The sequence below is a fragment of the Bombus pascuorum genome, chromosome 3 (genome assembly GCF_905332965.1).
Source record: "Bombus pascuorum chromosome 3, iyBomPasc1.1, whole genome shotgun sequence".
Taxonomy (NCBI): domain Eukaryota; kingdom Metazoa; phylum Arthropoda; class Insecta; order Hymenoptera; family Apidae; genus Bombus; species Bombus pascuorum.
Genome location: NC_083490.1, coordinates 17828609 through 17851628, shown reverse-complemented (window position 1 = coordinate 17851628; position 23020 = coordinate 17828609). Strand labels below are relative to the sequence as shown.

Sequence of the window (23020 nt, the reverse complement as noted above, 5' to 3'; positions counted from 1 at the left end):
GTTTCATAATATCGAATTATCGAATTTCTCTTAATATATCTTTAAATTTTCAATGCATCGGGTTTTTTATGTTAGTTAATGTACTGCTTGCTTTGAATGTGAGTTTATGAATTGGATTTATGGAGTTTTAAGTTGGAGATCGTATTTATTAGATCATGGAGCATCTGTTTTCAATCTACAGTGTACCAATTGAAGCACAGTACGCTCGTCATTTCTCAGTTATGTCGGCTCCAAAAGACACCACACGAATAAGATAGATTCTTCCTTTTAATTCCTTAGCATTCATATGAATTCTTCTTACACTAAATAAAGGTATACATTACACAATGTATATTGGGTCGTCTGGAAAGTTCGTTTCGATGTACATTTATTGAATTATATTATATTTCTCTCTCTTTCACACAACTTAAATAGATATATTCAATATAGGGTTAGATACAAAGTCATTACAACAATGTCACTAGGTTGGTATGAATTTGTCGATTCATCCCTGTTACGTATACGAGGATCTATATCTTTCGAACGCATGAATTGAATACTGAGATTTCATATTTCCATACATACACACAGTCCACCATCTCTTTCTACAATACTCACATCTCGATTGACGGCCGGTGTCTTTCGGAAGTATACCCGATTACCCGGAAGTATATTTGGGAAAGAAATAATTTCATCTGAGATACGTTAGTGCATTCTTAAAAGTACTAACGCTGTTATAGGTTGTAGGGATAAAGCACTCATCCTGTATATTGAAAGGATTCATTAGTTTCCTCTTTGTATATGTTATATATATTATGATATAAGATTACATGAGACATTCTATCCAAAAATAGTAACAGTGTACTTAACAACATTACTAAAAATAAGAATAGGAACAGTAATAAAAATATATTACTATATCCGTCATAACCTTGTAGTAGTTAATATTTTATAAATTATTAAGGATATTCATTTAAATCAACACATACATATATTTTTATTATATTAGTCTATAAATATATTCTTAATATTATATTGAAAATGGTAGAAGCGAATTTGCTTACACATCTTTTGGATGTCTTGCTATAATTAATGAAGTAATAATGATTCTAATTGAATAACTTTATTACGTATATATTTATTTAAGAAGAAAAAACAATGGCTTTGAAGATACATTTGATATAATGGGAAATAATATTTCACATGTACCTTCAAAATATCAATCAAAAAAAGAAAAGAAGGCTGCTCGGAAAAAACGAAAAAATAAAAAGCAAGACATTCGTGATCATGGTGATAGTTCTGTCCCGGATAAAAGTAATACTGTTGAAGAAAATAATGGTGTACTTGAATCAGGTAAAATATTTTAAATTTTGTAAGCATTATTTTGCATTAATTTTTGAAAACTGTAACATTTAGTTTAAATAATTTTTCGAATTCAGATAAATGATTGAATTGAAGAAAATATTTGCATGAAAAATTGTTTTTTCTTTTTTCATTTTTTTACATCATAGTAATTTGAACGCATAAACATAGTAACAAATTTTTGTAGAAGAAAGCGATGCAGATGTGGAAGATAATGCAGAAATAGAAGGGCTTCTTCCAGAAGTTGCTGAATCAGGTTATAGTTCAGAAAAACAGTCTACGTTAACAAGTCCTGCCTCTCCATCGACTGATACGATGAAAGCAAGGGAAGCTATTAACGAAATACCATTAGACAATGACCTACAATTTGGTGCAACAAATAATGTTTCCTTAATACAACTTTTAAATCGTTTTGATGCAAATTCGTTGCCCAGGTATTATCAATCATAATAGGATAGATTAATTTGCTATTTTTATTAAATAAGACATTTAATTCAATACTATGTTTGCTTTACAGTTCGAGCTCGAATGCATGTACACCAAATTTATCGCAAACAAAAGCTTTAGATGCTCTAGATAGTTCTGAAAGCTTGGAAACTGAAAGTGGAATCCAAACTAGATTTTCTATATCTACTTCTTTAGCAATGACCTCAGATTTAACGAGTCCAGAAGATCCAACTATTAGTTTCAATCCGATTATGTCAAAAGAAAGTTCAAGTTCTACGATTACTTTAGCAAATGGTGAAACTATGGAAAATATTAAATTATCAACACCTAGCCTGAGTTTAACGGATTCTGTTAACCACATCGAACAAGAAGCATCTACGTGTAATCAATGGTATTGTAGAAATTTATTTTATTTTTTAAATTTCATGCTTTTATATTTCATGTTTATGTTAAATATTACATTTCACAATCTTTTAGTTTTATTATTATTGAATATTGATTTTTATAGCTATATACATCAAAGGTAAACGTTAATGTTGTCTCCCCTCGTTCATATACATCATCCATTTTTATATCATTATACTAATTTCCGAACATTGTGTCGAATAATAGAAGGAGCTGTCGAAATCAAGATTTCTAGGTGTAGAGTCTTGTAGAAAATATATTTTGACGTTTAGCCAGAACTATACCTGCTTTGTTTAGGTGTGCTATTTAAAGAGAGCGCGGATATACTCATATCCAGATCGTTGCTTACTAATTACATGAAATGAAATTAATCAGTCAAGCAAGTAGAATATGTAATCATCAGTATTGATGCATATCTTCTATAAAAATACGGACTACACACGGAAGCCACTTTTTAAAAAATTATGTTTCTGTAAATCTAAAGATTTGTCGTGTAAATTAAGATAGAAGAATATTTTTGAACATGTCGACAACGGCCCTTTTTCGTCGATTAAGACATTGTATGGCTTTGTTTATTAACGAAGTAACAATACTTTGTTACTAATATCGTAACACTGTAAAGAATAATTCAGCTGTTTATTATATATGCCATGAGATTATCGAATATAGTACATAATATCCACAGCATACTATTTATTATAATACATGCGTACAATTAGTGGATATAATATACCATTATTTAATTGCGTTCATAGAAATTGTATAAGTTTACATAGAAATTCGCGCTTTATTTGTAACATTTTGTTTTTTAATGAGAAATGTATTATTGCACAAATAGTCTGAGCTTCCTAGATAAAGATGAGCGCAATATGCGACTATCTTACCAGACTATATCAGTTCGATATTTCACGTACAGCTTTTACCATGTATTTTTACACTTGTCTATTTCCTATATTTTACTATAATTGAATATTACGTCAGTTATATTATTCAACTATATCATTTGTGTTCAACTTTTGATTGCAAAAAATTATATTACTGCCGTTAATGCTAATTATATTATATTACTTTAGTTTAAATGATTTTAGAATTTCATACATTTATTTTCATAATAGGAAAACAAGGAGAAAAACAGAAGAATGTTCTACTGACGTTAATAATAGAATTGATAACATCACTTCTGGTATTTCAAAAATAGGAATTAGTGGTAGTCTTCAGCAATCACCTACTAGATATACAACTAAGGAAGGAGAATGTTCGATACAATCGTGCTTAAATCAGTTTACAGCTTTAGAGTTGATGAGTGGGAGCAATAAAGTTAGTTGTGAAGCTTGTACTGCCAGAGAAAGAAAGGTATATTATATTATATGCAAGTTTAACAATGCAATTTAACAGTTATATTAATTAATAATATTTGAAATAATTCATAATAATTAATAATAACTAATAATAAATAATAATAATATATATTTGATTGAAAAATTCCTTGCTTGAAAATTGCAGTTTTTAATGCAATAGGATCTTAAATGAAATAAATTTTTCATGATGTCAGGTGAAACCGAATTGTAAGATGATCTGCACTCCAAGTACGAAACAATACCTGATCTCTCGAGTACCCGCGGTTCTAATCCTCCATTTAAAACGATTTCAAGCACAACGAGTCGATTTTCGAAAAGTAACAAGGCATGTTTCATTTCCAATATTACTTGATCTAGCACCTATCTGTAAAAATCATAAAAAAGCTAGAATTTATGCACTGTATGGTGTTGTTGAACATAGTGGAACTATTCACGGTGGACATTACGTGGCTTACGTAAAGGTAATTATTTAAATGTTAAGAATTTAATTATAAATTATTATAAATCTATTTAATGCACTGTTAAAATGATATAATGTTATAAATATTATCAATATTTGTCAAGTATAAATATTGGATCACCCCATAAGTAATGCCGTTGTAACGTACGGTATTTGGTAGCGAGCACGTCACACAATTGAATGAGAAGCGTCCAAGCTTTATCTTTATTTTTAATGTGGATCCGACCTTTATTGGTGTAAAGAGGGGATAGTGTCAAAGAAAGAGAGAAATGTATTGAATCTGATGAATAATAATACGCTTATTTATGATACTAAAAGAAAGAAAGGAGAAATATAATAGTTGATACTCACAACTCATTCTAGATGCCTGTTTGTTCTTCGTTACTGTGCTATATACTCACACTCGTTTGAGTGTTTCTGCTCTCAGTCTCGTAGTACCGTTGTCCCAGCCTTACAACAAGTTATGTTACAAAAGATTGTCATTGTTTCAATCTGCGAAGTAGATTTACGCACTTGGGCAACGCTGGACATCTACCGGACAAAGCTGTACACTATCCCACAGATTTAAGCCTATCGCCTTTTTACGGATATCTGCCGTACACGTGCCAGACTTACTCAAAACGTGTACAAATCGGGGCAAGAGACTTGTGAATTCGCGGTACCGACTATTCATCTCAAGTTCTACTTTTTAAAATTGGGGTTCCTCTGCAAAAACGTTATAGCGCTCGTGGTCGCTGAGTCTGCTCATTCTTGGACGGTGCGGCGCTCCGAGTTGGAACGATATATGATCATCGCATCCCGTCTGTCCACCACGTCACTCGAAGCACACGTGCAAGAATGCGCTTACTCCCATTTATAGGAACCTCTGAAATCGTAAAGGTGTGGCTGCAATTATTATCATTCCATACTAAGTCGGAGGGTGTCATCAAAATATATAGACGGGATGTAACATCATTTTTATGAGAGATAAATTTAAAATAATGGATGTTACTATCAAAGTTTTACAAAAATTGGAAAGAATATTTAATAAATAAAGGTAAAGAATTATAAAAAATGCAAGAAAATCCATCATTAATTGATTGCCAACAGGTAATCTCTTATTTTTGTTTAGCATAAGAAAACCGACAACTGTATCATTACTTATGGGATATCCTAATACATAATAAAATACTGTTCGTTCGAGTAAAAGTGGAGCTATTAGAAATCGTTAGAACCAGAAAATGACACAGACGGACCTACAAGAAACTTTTAGCTGACGACCGACTTAATACGAGACCTGTAGGATTTCAATCAACTAGATCAATGAGGGGTAGTAGAAGGAAGCGTTTAGATGGAGGACTACAGAACAATGAGAGTCAATGCACCGCTTCCTTTTTACTCGGTTATGTGTCATGAGACTTCACTTTTTCTCATTTAATCTATATACATTATTTTTTGTGCCCCTCTTATATAGTTCTTTTTTATTTAGTATGATCTTCACACACATATTTGATTACTTGTAATTAATTACTGCATATTAAAAGGATGTATCTATTATTTGACATAAAAAATTTTGCGCATTAAGTATTAAAATATACAGCTTTCAAGAAATTATGAATGTTTTTCAGTCACGATTAGCACTAACATCAGATGATCCTCGATGGTCATTTTTGCCACCAAAAGATGCTAAAGATTTACAAGAAAGTTCATATTCTTCGAGTTCTGAGTCTGAAACTGAAGAAGCAGCTGCAGCTCCCTCATTGACAGTAAGACCGCCACCTGGTAAATGGTATCATGTTTCGGATTCCAGGTATGTAATTTTTTAATGTATGTATTATGCGGTATATCCTATGTAATTAAATGAAATAATGATACCATAGTATGTGCAACGTTATAAAGATTATACTCGTACATATAACATATTATCAATAGTCTATTGAATATTTTTAATTAAATATTTATGTAGCTTTTGGAAGTTGAGAAAGTATACAGGACAATGCATGATATACAAAATTATAGAATGTTTTGTTGTATGTATTTAAATCCTAGATATGGAGAATAAAATAAAATCCATCAGACCGACGCAAAAAGTTCAAATTATATCTTTTATTTTTAATTATATCTTTATTAAAATATTTAAATATCGGCTTACAGAGATAAATCTTCCTCAGTTTCTATGTAAAGAATAGAGAATATGTTACCGCACGCTGTTTTTAACTGTTCTGTCGTTTTAAAACTCTTTCCATTCTCTACACACTCATACTCTGTGTAGGTAATATAGGAATCGGTATGGGAGACATAGCTGGGGCAGATTCAGGATACTAAAATAAGAAAAAATGTTCATGCTATATAAACATATGTATAAACATATATGCCTGATATCATTTTGCTTTCGAGTAAAAGCTTGCTTTGTCTTGTAATAGTTGCTTGCCTACCTTCAGAATAATTGCTCACAATGATTTAATAGAGCCTTTAATAGAGGCTTGAATATGTTACATCGTAGACTGTCAAACTTTTTTGAACAGGCTACATGGATTTGTCGGCAACTTTAATCATTATATTGATGAAGAGTTTCAACATTGTTAACTAACGTTTCATGAACAACAGATTTTAAATGTCCCCATAACTAATAATCTAAAAATTAGTGTGCTCAACTTACTCCATCTATTTCTCACATACAACGGAATATCCCTTATGAAAATAAGTCAAATATAGTACTCGTTATTGATTGACCAAACAAATCTTTACTTAGAGTCCATCTCTCCCATTGCGTTTATAAAAAATATGGATCTGCATAAATATCTACATTCTAATCATTAGGAATCATTTCATTTTGTCTAATAAGATTCTTCCTATCATCTTCCCTTTTAAAGCTTTGGCTTGGTCTAAATGTGTATAAAAATGGTCCAAATATGTGAGATTCCAGTTCGTGGTCAAGTGTTTCAGTGTTTTTCTTTGTCCTTTGCACAGTCTGCAGATTTTCCCGTTCTTCATTTTCGCACCAGAATCTTGCTGTACTTTGTATATCTCTTTTTCTTCCTGTTAGTTATTTTGGCATTCGTCTTGTTCAGTTTCTCTGTATTCTGTATTGTACCTTAATTGTTGTTTCTTGTTGTACAGCTATTGCCTTCGTATTTCTATTTCCTTCATCACTACTTCGCTCATAACACTCTTTCCAGCATCTCTTCTTCTTTTTACTCCTCTCATAGGCCATTTTTACAGCAAAATTCTCTCTCCTTTTGTTATGCTACTTTGTTATCGCACTGTCTTCTCTCTTTCTATCTTTTGTAAACATTCCTTTAATATTTCATCATCTGACTCTCGCCTTATTTTTTCAAGTGCTGTTAATTTTCTGCCTGCTTTCACTATAATTTTGTTTCTGTATTTTCATCCTTTACATTATGTCCCAAGATATTTCAATTAAGTCTTAATATGCCTTTTAAATATTTACCTTATCTTATCTTATTATACTTATCTTATCATCTCCAGCCTGTTTTGTACTTTCCAGCCTCATATCTTTGCTCCATGCAGCATAATACCTTTAATTAACAAGTCAAATTAGTGGATTTTGTTTCAGGGTGTATTTTAGATATTTAAATTCTTTTACTGGTTCCACTTTTCTCCCCTCCCAAAATTATTTTTCTATTTTCCACTTTCCTCTCGCGTTTCTGAAAACCATTATTTTAGACTTTTCCATGTTTAACACAAGGTTCCTCTTTCTCTAAAAGCTTCCTAGTTTTCTCATTTCCTCCATTTCTTCTGATGTTTTTGCCTTCTTACTGTCAGTCCTCCACCCTGTCCCTTAGTCTCTAGTTTCCTTTATTTCTTATTATGCTCTGCTCTCTATAATAGGATCTTCCTTTCCTTCTTTCACTCTTTTAATAACCTTTTCTTTCATTTTCACCTGTTTTCTTTGAGTTATCCCTCCAATTTGTTCGTATCTGACCATGTATTATGTCCTTTACACTGTAGTGTTACGAGAGAAATTTTATTATTAAAGGAAATGTTTCTTAAGAATTGTTTGTATAAATGTAGTTGTAGTTTCTTACATTTTCTGCTGATTGAAGTCAAATTTGTAATTTCTATTAAAAAAAAGAAGAAAATAGTATTATTAAAATTTGTTTACAGATTGCTTAATGCATGCAGTTTTATATAATCTATAAAAGCTTACAAATAAATTTTATGAAACATTTATTAAAAATTGATATGAAATCAAGTTTGAAAAATGTTTTTATGTGTTGTTTTGAACATGCTTCAGTTTTACTACTACAATTCTGCTACTAATTGTTATATAGTTAAAAAAGTTGAACAAATTAAATTTTAGTTTAATATAAATAGAAGTAAATCTAGATTGTATTCATAATTTCATTTTATGTTTTAGAGTAACAGAAGTCGACGAAACAACTGTGTTACAAAGGCAAGCCTACCTCCTATTTTATGAAAGAATTCTTTGAGCATTTTAATAAGTCTCAACCTGAAATCAGCGAAATTTGGATTTTGCAACAGCAAAATGCAAGTCAAATGAAAAATAATAGAGCGAATCTTAAAATATTATAAACGACGATGATTTAGACTAATCAAGAGCAATACTAAAATTTATTTCTGGAGATTTAGATTTTAATTTAAAATTGACTGATGAATAGGTCAGTTTGTTATCGATATCAAATTGGAATTTTTAATTTAAAGTAGTTTTTCATTCGAATTAATCACGTTGAGAATGCATTATATAATATTTTTTTAAATTAATTCATGATTTTACTATGCTTACTAGAACATAATTATAAAATATTTATTTTATCAAATATTCAATGTATTTATATGCACAACCATCTGCAACCAGATTGTGAGGAAGATTTCAGAATGTCAAAATTCTGATAAAGTATTAAAATAATGCGAGTAAAGATGAAATTTATGTTTAGAATAAATACATAATTAGTAAATTGAAACGGCGATTAATATTTTAATCGTTAATTAAGTAAAATAATACATTGACTTTTTAAAAAACTTGTTCTATGTACTGTTACTATTGATAAAATAAGTGTAAAGATCCACATTTCATGCTTACAAATTTGAAGTCTTGCTTTTAAATGTTCAGCTAATTGATACCGTTTTATATTTTTAAAAATTTGTTTCTGGACCAGTCAAAGTAATATCTAAGAATATAATAAATTTCAAACAAACAAGTTACGGAATAAAGAAGCTATTTGTCAAAGGAATACATATTTTGCAGATACGGATAAAACTATTAATTATTACTTATTTTCTTTTATATGAATATAACTTAAATTTTGTGCTGCTGGTATGGATATGATATTATCATGATTTACTTTAAATGTAGTCAAATTCTAGATTGAACTTAATTATTCAAATACATGTATTTATGTGTTTCAATTGCATTTATAAGAATAAATTACTATTAAGTCCAATTATCATAAATTTCCTATTGATTTATTTCATTGATTCATTAACCACATTACATTAAAGATCACCGCATCATCAAGTGCATTCACGTGTACCATTGACGCATTTGTTTTTAATCTGCAAATAGTTATATATTAATTACTTTGCAGAAATGAATATTTGTATTAATAAGTATCGTAGCACGACAACTTTCTGTAAATGATAAACATAGTGAAAATTGTAGACTGATGATAATAGTGTAAGTTACGGCCATGCGCGCGGACCGTGGCGAAACAATTCCTTTGCACTCGATCATACGTGTCGTTGATTGGCTCACATCACAGAGGTATCTTCAAGAGTCGATATTGGTTCGAATATGCCGGATATAACGAATGACCAAGGTCATAAAATTTTTGGAATTGAACATACGCCTCGCTGATTGGTGTGGAGGTGTCTTGATGAATTAATATAAATATCAAAAGACAGTCGAACTTGATGAATCTTCTGCGGCACAACTCCAAGTATACTCAAGTACAGGGTGCGCCGTTAGAATTCGGACAGAATTCAATTTGTAGTTCCCACCATATTAGAATTCAGATGTTTGTGCTGATTGACTCTGAAGTTAGTTAAATATGTCAATAAGTCTTCTATAACCTCAAAATGACAGAACTCGTTAAGCAAAACCCGGAATACGATAGAAGAGCGGCGATTATAGAAAGTCTTCGCGCCGGGAGAACGCCGGTCGAAATTATAAAATTCTTTAGCTACCCAAGATCGACGGTATACGACATTGCTAAGAGATACGCAGCCTCAGAGTGGTTCGAGAAGGGTTCTCCTTCTCCGGCGAGAAAAGTTCAGGTTAGGGAAAAATCAACAAGGACGCCAGAAATTATTCAAAGGGCCCAAGACATGATTTTGGAAGATCCGGGAACTTCTCTCCGAAAATTAGCCTCCGTCTTGGGGGTGAGTGAAACGATTGTCCGTCGAATAGCTCAAGAGGATCTTAGATATGCCTCCTACGTTCTCAAAGTCCGTCAGATGCTCTCCGAGGCCGCCAAGCTTAAAAGATTTGCCCGTTGTCATTTGATTCTGTGTTCGTTAAAACACGAAGCTGCTCCTAACAGTCCCGACCTAAACCCATTGGACTATTACGTGTGGGGCGTTATCGAGAGACAAACTAATAAATGCAGGCACCCCAACGTCAACTCCCTACGAGCTGCTATCGAGTCAGAATTCGCGACAATTAAACGCGACCAGTTGAAGTCAGCGTGCTCGCGCTTTAGAGCAAGAATAGAGCAGGTCATAGAGGCAGAGGGTGGTTACATAGAATAAAAGTTCTCAGCAAGGACCCTTTAAATGAGATATAACAACATTTTCATGTGTTTTTGTGTATTGACTTAAATAAACAACTTTCTGCACAAAACTTCTTTTGTCCGGATTCTAACGGCGCACCCTGTATATTCCGATAATCCCTGAGATTTATTATCTATTATTAATTGAACGATTTTCAGAATCTCTGAACGTATTTAATAATGGACATTACATTTCCATAACACGTGTAATATACCTTAACAGCAGATTAACCTTAATATTAGTTAATGTTAAGATACATCTCGTAATAGAGAGAGAGAGAGAGAGGAAATGCGTGGATGAATGTATAATAGAAATATATTTAAGTATAAGTACAATGTGTATCCTAGTTCAGATTCGCATGTTGACAGCGTTATTTTACGAAAGAGCTTACGACAGCTACTCAAAATCCCGAACAAACTGTTCAAAACATAACATTGGCGGCAGAATACAGCTGGTTTATTTCTTGTTCGCATGCGGGCCTGAACAGGCCACATAACTGTTTATTTATTAATAAAAATTAACAATTTTTATAGCAATAATAACAATAATTGAAATAAAAACATAGAAATAAATTACTGTCTTCCTAATGACAATAAAAATCGCGTCAAGTTGTGCCTGTAATATTGGTCGCTACGCTAAAAAATGTAATATAATTAAAAGAATTTTTATTAAGGTAATTATATGGCTTTTTATTTTTAGTTCGTTAATATTTTGATAGTTCTTAGTCTCTATAATGTATCATATACTTTTTCTATGTCTACGGATATTTTAATGAGATATTCGTTTTTCAAAATTGCTTTGCATATGAGTGATTCTTACCTACACACTTTTTCATTTAATTTATGAATTATACCAAGCTTTAGATATAATAGAGGACATGCTGATATTGTGACAAAGGCGGCCAGATAAATAAATAACCGTATATGAATTTATCGGTATTATTTTAAAAACTATCTATCAGAGACTGAGAAGGTATCTAGAGGATTTTAGTAAAAGTCTTATGTAATAAACTGTATTTAAAACTTTACTTGAAAAAGCAGATATTTTTTCACACTTTATCCGAGAGAATTAGTTAAAAGATAAAGTTTTCTCAAGCATTATTTACAAAATTTGAACATCCAACATCATACATTAATAGTAATTTGTAATCACTTAGATTATTACGGTGTCAACAATATGGACACACAAAAAAATACTGCAACAGAAATGTAGCGTGCGTAATGTGCAGAAAACCACTTAACAATGAACTGCCCATACACGGGAAAAATAAACAAAGTAAAATGCCATAACTATAATGGAAACCACCCAGCAAGCTATAAAGACTGCGAAGTCACAAAACAACTACAACGAAAACTGATTCCATCGCTTCGAAGCAGAACATAGGGCAGCTATCCCTCACAACAAGTAATTGCAGAACCAGAGCCAACACCCAATGTACAAATCGTATCGAACACTAACCATAGAAACATTAACACCTTTGGTAGCCGAAGTTATGCACAACTAACTAACCAACACCACCTATAAACAACCAAAACAACAACAATAACGACGCTACAGAAATTAGGTAACTGCTCAATCTATCTAAAACACTGAAATGCTAACAAAAATGATAAGTGAGCAAAATGCAATACTCAGCAAATTACAGTCACACTGCAACTACTTACAAACATGTTAAGTAAAAAATAGAAATGCACACACTGAAAATAGCAGCTTGGAGCTCCAATGGCCTACAACAACAGACCCTCGCAACTAAGACATTTCTGTATAACAATAATATCGACATATTACTTGTTTCAGAAACACATTTCACACCAAAAAGCTACATGAAAATACCATATTACACCATCTATGATAGCAAACACCCCTCAGGAAAAGCACACGGAGGGACTGCAATGATAATAAGAAACGATATCAAACACCAGTTGCATGGTGAAATTAGTCACGAACGCGTTCAAACGACCACCGTTAAAATACAAACTGTTTATTCGTCCTATCGCGGGGAGACGCGTCTCCGTTAGGCGCGTCAACGGGAGTCGTAAATTCCCGTTACGATCTACGAATCGACACCGCGAGCAGGACGATCCCCTGATTTCAGTTACGATAATAGGGGTGGTTATATTGAAATAACTGTAGTCTCCAGTTATATATTTTTATTTATTTCGCACTTTTCACAACACTTGGAACGTATATAGAAATAAGTTGAAATTGATACCGGTTAACGCGATGAATCCCGATATCGTGTGAAACTGTTAGACTAGTTTGCCGAATGAGTGCAAGAACCGTCCGAAGTATGTTGACGCGAAGAATCGACTGTCTCGTTGGCGTCAATTGAAGTTACTGCCTCGGTGGCTAGAATTGTACTTGACTGACTCATCTCATGCCATTTAGGGGGAAAGATCGGTTCGGGTGTGCCCTTACCGAACCAAGGACCCGGATTCGTTGTTCACACGATCCGCGATGCCCATTGGTTATAGCCGAAGTTAATAAACATAATGCGAGGAGAAAGTCTCCTGTATATTTGGCTCATGGGTGGCCTTGGCTTGGGAAAAACCCGCCATTTAGCGGGACACATCTGCTTTTCCCGTAATTAGCAAGAGAGTGCAATAAACCTAATGACTGTTCAAATGACCATCCATAAACCGAATAATATTTGTATGAATCGAAATTAAGTTGAAAAGATTCGGTTTATGGTGGTTCCTTAGGTTACTGCAGGTCAGTTTGACGAGAGATAGGCGTCGGCGGTCAGACCGAAAGGTACGTCTCACTGACCGTCTAGCGCGCCGTAACACAAACTAACAGCAATTACTTCCAGATGTCAGCAGTATATACACCACCATGACATAAAATGGCATTTCAAAAATGGGAATAGTATTTTCAATCCTTAGGTGACAAATACATCGCAGTGGGAGATTTCAATGCAAAGCACACGCTATGAGGCTCAAATTTAACACACCTCGAGGAAGAACACTAGAAAAATATATTATAACTAGTAATTTCAACATATTATCCACAGGAAGACCAACATACTGGCCGACAGATCTAAACAAAATTCCTGTCTTGCTTGATTTTGCAGTTATAAAAGGACTATACGCAAACAAATTAAAAATAACTCCCAGTTTTGAGCTTAGCTCCGATCATACACCGATAATAATAGAATACACAAGCAGACCAATACTTTACAGCAATCCAGAGACGCTTTGCATTAAAACTACTAAATGGCAAACGTTTAAAGAACTAATTGAGAGCAAAATCAACTGCAATATTCCACTAAAACACCCGAACACATCGATCAGACAGTAACAACATTGACAGAAATTATACAAAAAGCAGCATGGGAAACTACTATTTATGAACCAAACAACAGGCAAACAAAAATATTCCAACAGACATCTTTGACGAAATCAGAGGAAAAAGAAAAGCTAAAGCAAAATGGCAAAAACATAGAACAAGTGAAAACAAAAAATATCTAAACAAACTTGCAAAGGAAATAAAAATTAAAATAAAAGATCATAATAATAACGAATTCTCAAAATTCATAGTGACATTCTTTGAAGATTCGGATTCTAAATACAAGATTTTTACTTCTCTTTATTTCAACTCTTTCGGTGTCCGTCTTCGAGCGTGATAGGAGAGGCACAGAGAATACTGAGGTACATCACCAGTACCTCTCACGCCTTTGCCTTTGTTTTTACGAAGGTCCTTCCTCTTGGAGCTGGATGGGCTGCCCCTCTCCATGCACATCCGATGCAACCATCCTTGGGGGTTCGGTTGTGTTCAATGACAAACCGGACCCCTATCTTTTCAGGGTACTTCCTCACGGCCAGGGTGACCCGCCACAGTCTCCGACTAGTTCTGGACCGCACGCATGTCGCTTAGCCATAGTCACTGCCAGTCTTCTTGGTACTCTTTGCTCGGAGTATTTTCTTTCAGCGTGTTCGGTTCCGTTCCATTGTTGCTCTCCTTTCCATCCTGTCGTATATCACCGTTATTTCTTCGTGTACAGTTGGACGGTCCTAAGCCATGGCGATGGGCAGACTGGCGGAAGTCAATGTCCTTTTCGCCACAGTGCCTCTTTTTCGTACTGGAAAATTCGCTTTTTGATTCGCAGATTACTTTGCATTCACGGACTTTCTCCTGAAGTGGTGGCGGAAAAAATACTTTTTCCACTTTTGTGGAAATCGAACGTGGGTTCTCGGAGTGACTTCACTAGTGAGGCTTAAATTTTTTCTTTTGTTTTCATGTAGTATGGTATTTTTACCCACTAAAACCCTCACAATGACTTTCATCGAGCGCGATGGGGTAGCCACATGAACTCAACGAATATCATCCCCACGCCACTGTTCTCCTCAGGGAGGTGTTTTTCCTCTAAAAATACGATTTTATCCCCCCTTCCCACCACCGGAGGTAACTGATGTCTACATCCACTTTGACGTCCGACCCCTCGCTCGAATCGCTGTCACTCCGACCGCCTTGCATGGGAGGAGAGTATTTAGGACCCTCCTATGTTGCTCACTTCGCAGTCAGATCAGCCGGTCGGAGTACTCAGTTCCAATGACGACTAGAAGCTTTCTTTGTGACGCTCTCTCGCCTTTCACGCGCGTCCGCACGAATTACTCGGGTTCGTCGGCTCGCCATACTCAATGGGCTTACGCATGCTGGGTTCAACCGCGTAATTGCGGCTCGTTCTCCGGCGAAAACCCCCTGTCCCTCTGCGGAGCTCCGCAGGAAGTCCAAATCTAACCCAACCTAATTCAAATTAATTTATGAAGGTCGAATTCTTGAAAGACGTAATGGACAAATCTTTATATCCTACAGATAGTATTCAATTGCTGTGAAGTGAATCTTGGGTATTGAATTTGGGGTCAAATTCATATGTCTTGATCTTTAGTTATGCTCATAATGCTTTTCTGTAATTTTACGCCAAATTTTTAAAGTGAGAGAAAACGTAAAAAAAAAAGAAAATGACAAAACATAAGAAACGGTTTGATATATCATAAACTTAACAATTAAATAAATTAGCTGAATAAATAATCTTAATAATAAAGTTCATTAATCACTGTAATGTTTTACAAAGAATGTTTGTTAATATAGGAAGTATGAATATCGAGCCTCTTCGTGTGTATGCGGGACTACTGATGACGTCACTGAACAGTGCTGGAGTGCATATCACTCTTTTAAAATTATCCGAAGATAATAAAAGTTTGTTCCTTGGTTGCCTAGATGCACCTACTATTGCACCAAAGTGGCCAGGTTGCGTATATAGCATTTCTACAGAAAGTGCACGAAAGGTTGTTCAAGATCTAGTAGTACGGACAGTGGAAACAATTGGAATGGAAATTACTGTCGAACTACAGAACTTATTAAAGCAATGTTTGAAAAGTGCTTGTGAAAGTATCATTCAGAAAGAAATTCATCTTAATGATCTAGATAGAGGATGTGGAGACGGTGACACAGGATCGACGCTTAACAGACTTGCTACTGGTATGTATGCCATATCATGTCTAGGAATAAATACAAAATTTCCTTCATTATTTAATGATGATCGTTGAACCCTTCTACCAAGATTCAACATTATTGGTCTGCATTTTATCGGTATATACCATCCTTTTTATGTATTAAGGTCTTATGCAAGTCCTAAACTTCTAATACTAATAACTCCTAAACTTAAGTAAGCCTGAAAAATTATTAACAATTTATTATGAAACTTGGCTATTAACTATTATTTAACTATTATTTATGAAACGTTGAATTATAAAGAATTCGTATATTGAACATTCAATTTGATATAATAAAAACTAATTTTTTTTCTCTTTATTTATCTTCCGATCACTGTTTTGATCAATTTCAACATTTATGTTGTTAGATCTTCGCACAACTACTTAGGTTTATGTCACGGATGCTATTTTGCTGAAATGTTCTAAATCCTTTGGTTTTCGTTTAATTTTTTCTTTTTGGAATCGAAGATTGAGATCTAGAAATTACTTTATGATTGCGGAATTACATATCTACGAACTAGACGATTTTCTAGACCCTTGCCTTTACACATGTACAGCAATGGCGCAACATAAACCCGTAATTCACACATAGAAAATCAGTGCATGAGATTCCTCCTTGTTGTACCTATCTCACATCTCTCTCTTTCTGATTTTGGAATACTTTGGTGAGTTCGGGTATTAAACGAATTGCGTAAGCGGCAAGATAGCCACTGATTTAATTAAGTAATCATCCAACGTCATATTCAGTAGGACGAACACGTCCAGATATTAAAATTTATTCTAATAATAACTTGTAAGGTTTTTTCAAATAAGAGTTTGTAAGATATCTTCAATTAACGGCCAATAAGATATATTTTCCAATAAATAATATTTATTGGAAATATTTTTTATTTTCCAATTTCAAGGAAAACTTATCAAGTTTTGAAGATTAATATCAGAATCAACTACAGATATACTAAATATTACACTATATGTTAATGTATTTTGCAAGTTTCTAACAATGCCTCGTGATTATTTTCGTTTCTTGTACGAATTAATTACGATACGATAATTATTTCTAAACAAAATACATAACAAATTTATGTACATATCATAAATTAACTACAATTTGAAGAAATATGATGATATTTCTTTAGATTTTTAAAGACAACATATTAAATAAAAAAGTGCGAAGTGAAACTGGTTATCATATACAAGGTGATTTGAGTATTTGTAAAAGATCATATTTTGCTTTTGGTTAGCCAGAAAAAAATGATATTAAAGAAAAGAGATGAATAATTCAAAGTGGACTACATATTCATGACCATATCGTTTTAATTAAAGAAGATACACAAATGTCTCTCCATTAGTTTAAATATAATGTTTTTTAGTCGTTTTTATGAACGACTTAAGTTGATCTTTGATTATTGCTTTACAATTTACTCTCTATTGTTCATTTACATTTTCTATAAAATCTAAAGATTATGGCTATACCTTATCTTTAATTAAACCCATAGAAAAAATCTGAATTAAATTCCCAATATTTCTAACAATTGGTGCTCCAGTACATCCAAGATGATTACTCAATTATTTGCATGTACATATTGCAATAGGTACTTTGGATAGGCGCATTCAACTTGAACTCTGTAGTTATAAAACACTTACTGCAAACATATATTTTCTAAAAAAAATGAGTATAGAAATTCATATTTCAATAATTCCCTCAATTTGTCGTAATTTTTATTAAAGGCAATATGATATAGAAATATGTGTATAATATATTGTTGCGACCGTTCGCGGAGAGACGCGGTCGCGAGGAAACGCGTCAGCGAGAGTCGTAAATTCTCGCTACGATTCGGCTAATCGACGCCGCGAAATGGTCGCTCCCCGCGTTTCGTTTAGGATAACCGGGGTGATTTACTGAATGCAACTTATTCTACGGTTGTAGAATAAATATATATTTGTATCACAATAACACTTACAGATTATATAAGGTGTCGGTTTAAATAGTATCGGAAGTTACCACTAGAATGTTCGAGTTATATCTTATACAATGTGACTGATTTGGACGCGACCGTACAGAGAGTTTTCGACTGCGACTGATCGGTTAGAATGTTAGATTGCGACTTTACGATGCTTCTCAGTGAGTTCGTTGGACTGAGCGATCGTGGTAGACGTGTTGATTGAATTGACGACGAAGACGAACTGACTTGATCGTGACGATGCTGTGTCGGAGGTGAGCTAAGGAAGGGTGTGTCTAACGCACGGAATCATCTGATTTGTTGATGACAGTTTTTGGTTGGAGAAGTGAGGGTAATGGAAATTGTTTCTATTGGTTAGTAAGACTATCGATGGACTAGGAAGGGTATTAGCCACCCTTGATGGAAAGTTGGGAGTAGGAGGCATCGCACGTGTGAACACTTAGCGTTCACGTGTTTTCCAGACGTTAACCAGAAACCTTAGAAAACGCTTTCGTGGAAAAGCCCTTGTTTGCGATGAAAGACTTTCGCCAGAGTTTTCTGAGATTTATAGTCAGGCTGCGAGTGTTTTCAAGAGTACGCGATAAGGATGTGCGGACATCTGGCTGCCATCCGTCCGCGATGTGAGGTCCGGCTCAGGTAGAGAGTCGGCCGACGTAACATCCTCCCCCCGTTGAGAGGGTACCGATCAAAATGATGTGATTGATTTGGTGAGGTGGATCTCGCATTAGACCGCGTTGCTGCTGATTAGGTCGGAGTCATCTGGTGTCGATCTGCTCGGTAGTGGTACCATCCGCATGATGCCAGTTGAAGACAGTTGGATGGGGTATCCCTGTCCAAGAGCGATGACTCTGGATTTTGTGGCGGTTGCGATCCTTTTGCTCGTTGACATAAAATGGTTTGCAGTGGTTGATTCCGAGGCTGATGAATGGATGCTGTTCCATTCGGAGAGTCCAGATTATATCTGGAAAAATAACAGAGTTATGATAATTTGACAAGTATGTTGTTTATGTCCTGTTCGGGAGTCCTTGGTGTCTCGACCGTCGTGATCCTTGTGGTTGTACGGAAACTTGCGGTTGTGATTATTGACCCAGGAAGTGTCCTTGGATGATCGTGGACCGTCTCGGTCCTGGAATGTAGTGGACCAGCTTGATCCAAGAGGTAGCGTTGAACGGAATTCCAGTGTTGCTTGATGCTGATTCGTCTGACACGATGCGGGGTTCGGTAGTTGATTGGGAGGCTGGGCTCCCCCCGATGAGCCGCCCGACTCGAGTTCTCCCAGTGATGTTCCTTGGTAGTTAACGAGCGTTGGATGTCGCTGCGTTGGACGTTGTGATTGTGACTTTCCTTGGTATTGGCGGGTGTGTTGGCGTTTTGAGTTTTGTTGAATCTGATTGATTCGATAGTAGTATAAACTAAGTGGCACTTGGATCCAAAAAGCTTGCTGCCGTAGAAATGTTGGCTGGTTCGATGATGGCGTCGTCATCAGGGCGAATTCGATTGTACGGCCGAAGGACCGTTGCGTTGAAGGTGCGTGGCCAGCCTTGGATTTGGGATCGTTGTGATCCTTGGTATTGCCAGGATCTTTGCCGTTGAAGTTCACGATCCATGAAGTGTCGTGATATAGCTCGGTCCCTGAATTATCGTGGAACACCTCGGCCCAGGAGGTGTCGTCATACATTTCACCGTTTTCATCGCGACAAATGCGATTGACATGTAGCTGATTTGGAGAAGCTGGAAGGCGATCTACAAATGACTGGGTGGCCGGGCTCCCCCCGCTGTCCCACCCGTAGCGCGTCTTCTTGATGATATTTGATGGTTGTGCCGGCGTGGCCCCACGATCTATAAAAGACAACATAAGTGACGACTTACCGTCTTTTTGGTTCAACTCCTTCCACCTGATTGGATACAGTGAGTTGGAATGAACAGTTGCAGACATCTGTAGCCACTCTGCGTTATTGCGTTGATGATTAATCAGTTCTGTATCCTTCTGGAGTTGTCCGTTTGGCATCGTAGTATTGTGGGGTAGAGCGCCCGATGGTTCCGCATAACCCGTGGTATGCCTAAATCTCAGTGTCTGAGGGCAGTGATTAGGCAGGAAATGCGATGATGCGGCCTTACTAGTGAGTTCATTAGAGGTAGGCCAGATGAACCATTTTGATTGCTTCAAAGGTTCTTCGTATTCTGATGGTTTGGGCATTGGAGACCGTCCTGGTTTCGTTGGAGCCAAGGTCGACGCCCGATTGAACGTGGTGTACAAAGAGTTGCCCGATGTAGCGATGTAGGTAATAAGGTAGTGATCATTCCGATTCGGATCACTCGCGCGTGTGGACTCTTTCGGCCGTGGCGAAGGCGGAGTCCTCAGGTTATTTTCTGGAGATTGAGTTTCCGGCATGATATTTGCTTCATGTGTTACAAATGCCGTGATGCAGGATAGGTTGTTAGCCGTCGAAGTGATGATCGAGGAGCACCTGTTCCTGGATAAATCGAAAGTCGTGGATTCCGGAGAGTTTGTCGTTGATTTCGACTTCGGATAGACCTCGGTGCCATTGACGGAGTTTAACACGTTGTTCTCTACTTTATGAATTACCGTGATAGGGCATGAGACATCCTGTGACGGATTCGTAGAGATCAATGGCGGAGCCGAATTGTCGTCTGATGAGATTCTCTCTTCTTCGCGATCCCGCCGATCGTGAAGGATTGTCTGATTCAATGCGTCTGGTGGCGTTGAATCAGAGTGTTGTGGTGCTGACGATGCGAACGTGGTTGTCGTCAGGTCGCGTGTCGGTGACGCGGTGCGAGTGTCGTGCGTTGAGTTCCGTGTATCATGCAACGGAATCGTCACTGGATTTGATAAGATATTCTCCATCGGCGGAGTATGACCATAGTTGTTCTGGACGGGATTCAGTTTTTTCCGGTCCGGAGGATCGTGAGAGGTTGTCCTCAATTCGCGTGTAGGCGAAGAGTTGCGAGTGTTAGAGATTGTCTGATTCAAGGAGTTTGCTAGCGTTGAATCAGATTGTTCCGATAATAATGTCGCGTACTTGGTCGTCGTCGAGTCGCGTGTTGGTGATGAGAGAGAGGCAAGTCGTTTCATTGCCATTGTCTTAGATGATCCGCGTGAAGGCAGTTTTTCGTTGAAGGGGAGTGCGACGATGGATCGCCCTTCGTTGATGCGTTGGACGTGATTTTGAATGTGTTCCTCGTATTGTTGATTCGCCTCTGATGTGGGTTTTGTTCGTGGTTTATCGTCGAGTTCCCCAAGGCGAGTGATGTCCGCTTCGAGATCTGCTGTGGAGGTGTGAAAGACCCTTGCGGTTAATGGGAAGAATGAGCTCCCCCCGTTGACCCTTCCGAATTGTGTTTTCTGCAGGCGTCGGTCGGGGCCTGTTGGTAGAGTATCGTTTGGATGTTTCAAGGTATTTCTACTTTTGCCAGGGAGTGTCGTCGCGGGTGCCCCGTTGCTGGAAATGGTTCGATTCGTAATCTGAGCGTCGGATCTATGTAGAAGAGTATGATGACGTTGTCCGCAAATGCGACAGGACCCGGCGGAACACTGTGGGAGTGTATGTCCTGTCGTCAGACAGTTAGTGCATGCCGATCTTTCTTCGGCGGCCCTGAAACGTTCCTCGATGGTTTTCGTTTTAAAGGTTCTACAAGTCCAGATCTTGTGCGGTCCGCTACACATTGGACAAATTGATGACGATCGTGATGTGACAAACGCCTGCCCGCGTGGCTGGCGCGTCGTCCTTGAGGGTTCGCTGATTAGACTCCGATCGTTCAAGAAATTGAGGAATTCCGTGAATGTGGGGAACGGTGTGTGTTGTGTTTTATCCTTCCAGATGAGATCGGTATCCCGGTCTAATCTAAAGGTGCATAGATATAATAGCACGGAGTCTGCCGTCAAATGTCCGAGCGATTCTAATGCCTTGTAATGCCATTCTAGTTTGGTCGCGTAGGATTGCAAGTCTAGGTGTGCTGTGCGCGATGTGAGGCCTGTGTTGAATATCTCTTGCAGGTGTCTCTGCACGATCTTCTCTGGCCTGTTATACCTTTTCTCTAGTATTGCCCACGCGGCGGAATAATTGGTTGCTACGTTATTCAAAGATGGTATGGTTAGCGCCGCTGCGCCCGTTAAGCAGGATCGAAGATATGTCAAACGTTTGCAGTCGTCGATTCGCGGGTTGTCGTGAACCGTGTTACGAAATTGATTCGCGAAACCTGGCCAATCCTCGTAGGCTCCCGAAAAGGTGGGTAACTGAATTGTCGGCAACTCGACGGGTTCCGGCGAGGAAATGTTCGAAGTCGGACCTCGGATCGTCGGCTCTGATTGTTTCGTTGCGGTGTCAATGATGGCCGACGCGTCCCCGAAGATAGTATAGAATGTCCGTTGTAAATTCACGCGTTCCTGCTGTGTCGGGCCTTCTTCCCTATCGTCTAGGTCACACTGATTCTTTTTGAATGATGCGAATTCTATCTCTAACTCTTTCAAACTACGTTGGATGGTGTGGATAGGGGCCCCTTCCTCATAACTGTCGAGTATTGCGCGAACTGCCTCTAATTCTTTTCTGAACCCCTCTCGTTTTAGTATCAACTGTTTTGTGCGCTCTTCCAGATTGGGAGCCATGACTGATTTCGATATTTTGAAAGAGCTTACCTTAGAGTTGCGGTATGAGACCGAAGTTGTTCCGGCTGCAAGATATCGCTTGTCACTGTGCAGCGGAATGTGGTTGATGTGCGCTTCGCGAGGAAGGTGATCCTTCCCGAAGGTGACACATTGGTAGTGAAGTCGAAATGGTTGTACTTGCGATGTCGATGATTGTC

General features: G+C 36.7%; 1 protein-coding gene and 1 long non-coding RNA gene across 4 annotated transcripts in view; both read left to right on the top strand.

The window, feature by feature from the left end:
* The window catches only part of LOC132905660 (ubiquitin carboxyl-terminal hydrolase 16/45), a 39745-nt gene extending 30329 nt beyond the window's left edge, over positions 1-9416 (top strand). For 2 of the 3 annotated variants that reach the window (XM_060957188.1, XM_060957187.1), the window contains exons 9-15: positions 1127-1332; positions 1529-1775; positions 1859-2179; positions 3309-3546; positions 3746-4012; positions 5619-5800; positions 8372-9416. In XM_060957188.1, the coding sequence (XP_060813171.1) occupies positions 1127-1332; positions 1529-1775; positions 1859-2179; positions 3309-3546; positions 3746-4012; positions 5619-5800; positions 8372-8444 (1534 nt within the window). In that variant the 3' untranslated portion in view covers positions 8445-9416. The remainder of the gene's footprint in view (positions 1-1126; positions 1333-1528; positions 1776-1858; positions 2180-3308; positions 3547-3745; positions 4013-5618; positions 5801-8371) is intronic. The other variant, XM_060957189.1, reaches the window with a different exon arrangement.
* Positions 4020-5342, top strand: LOC132905685 (uncharacterized). Its single transcript, XR_009657843.1, has 2 exons — positions 4020-5047; positions 5123-5342. It is a non-coding gene; the product is annotated as an uncharacterized LOC132905685 (long non-coding RNA).
* Positions 9417-23020: the final 13604 nt, after the last annotated feature.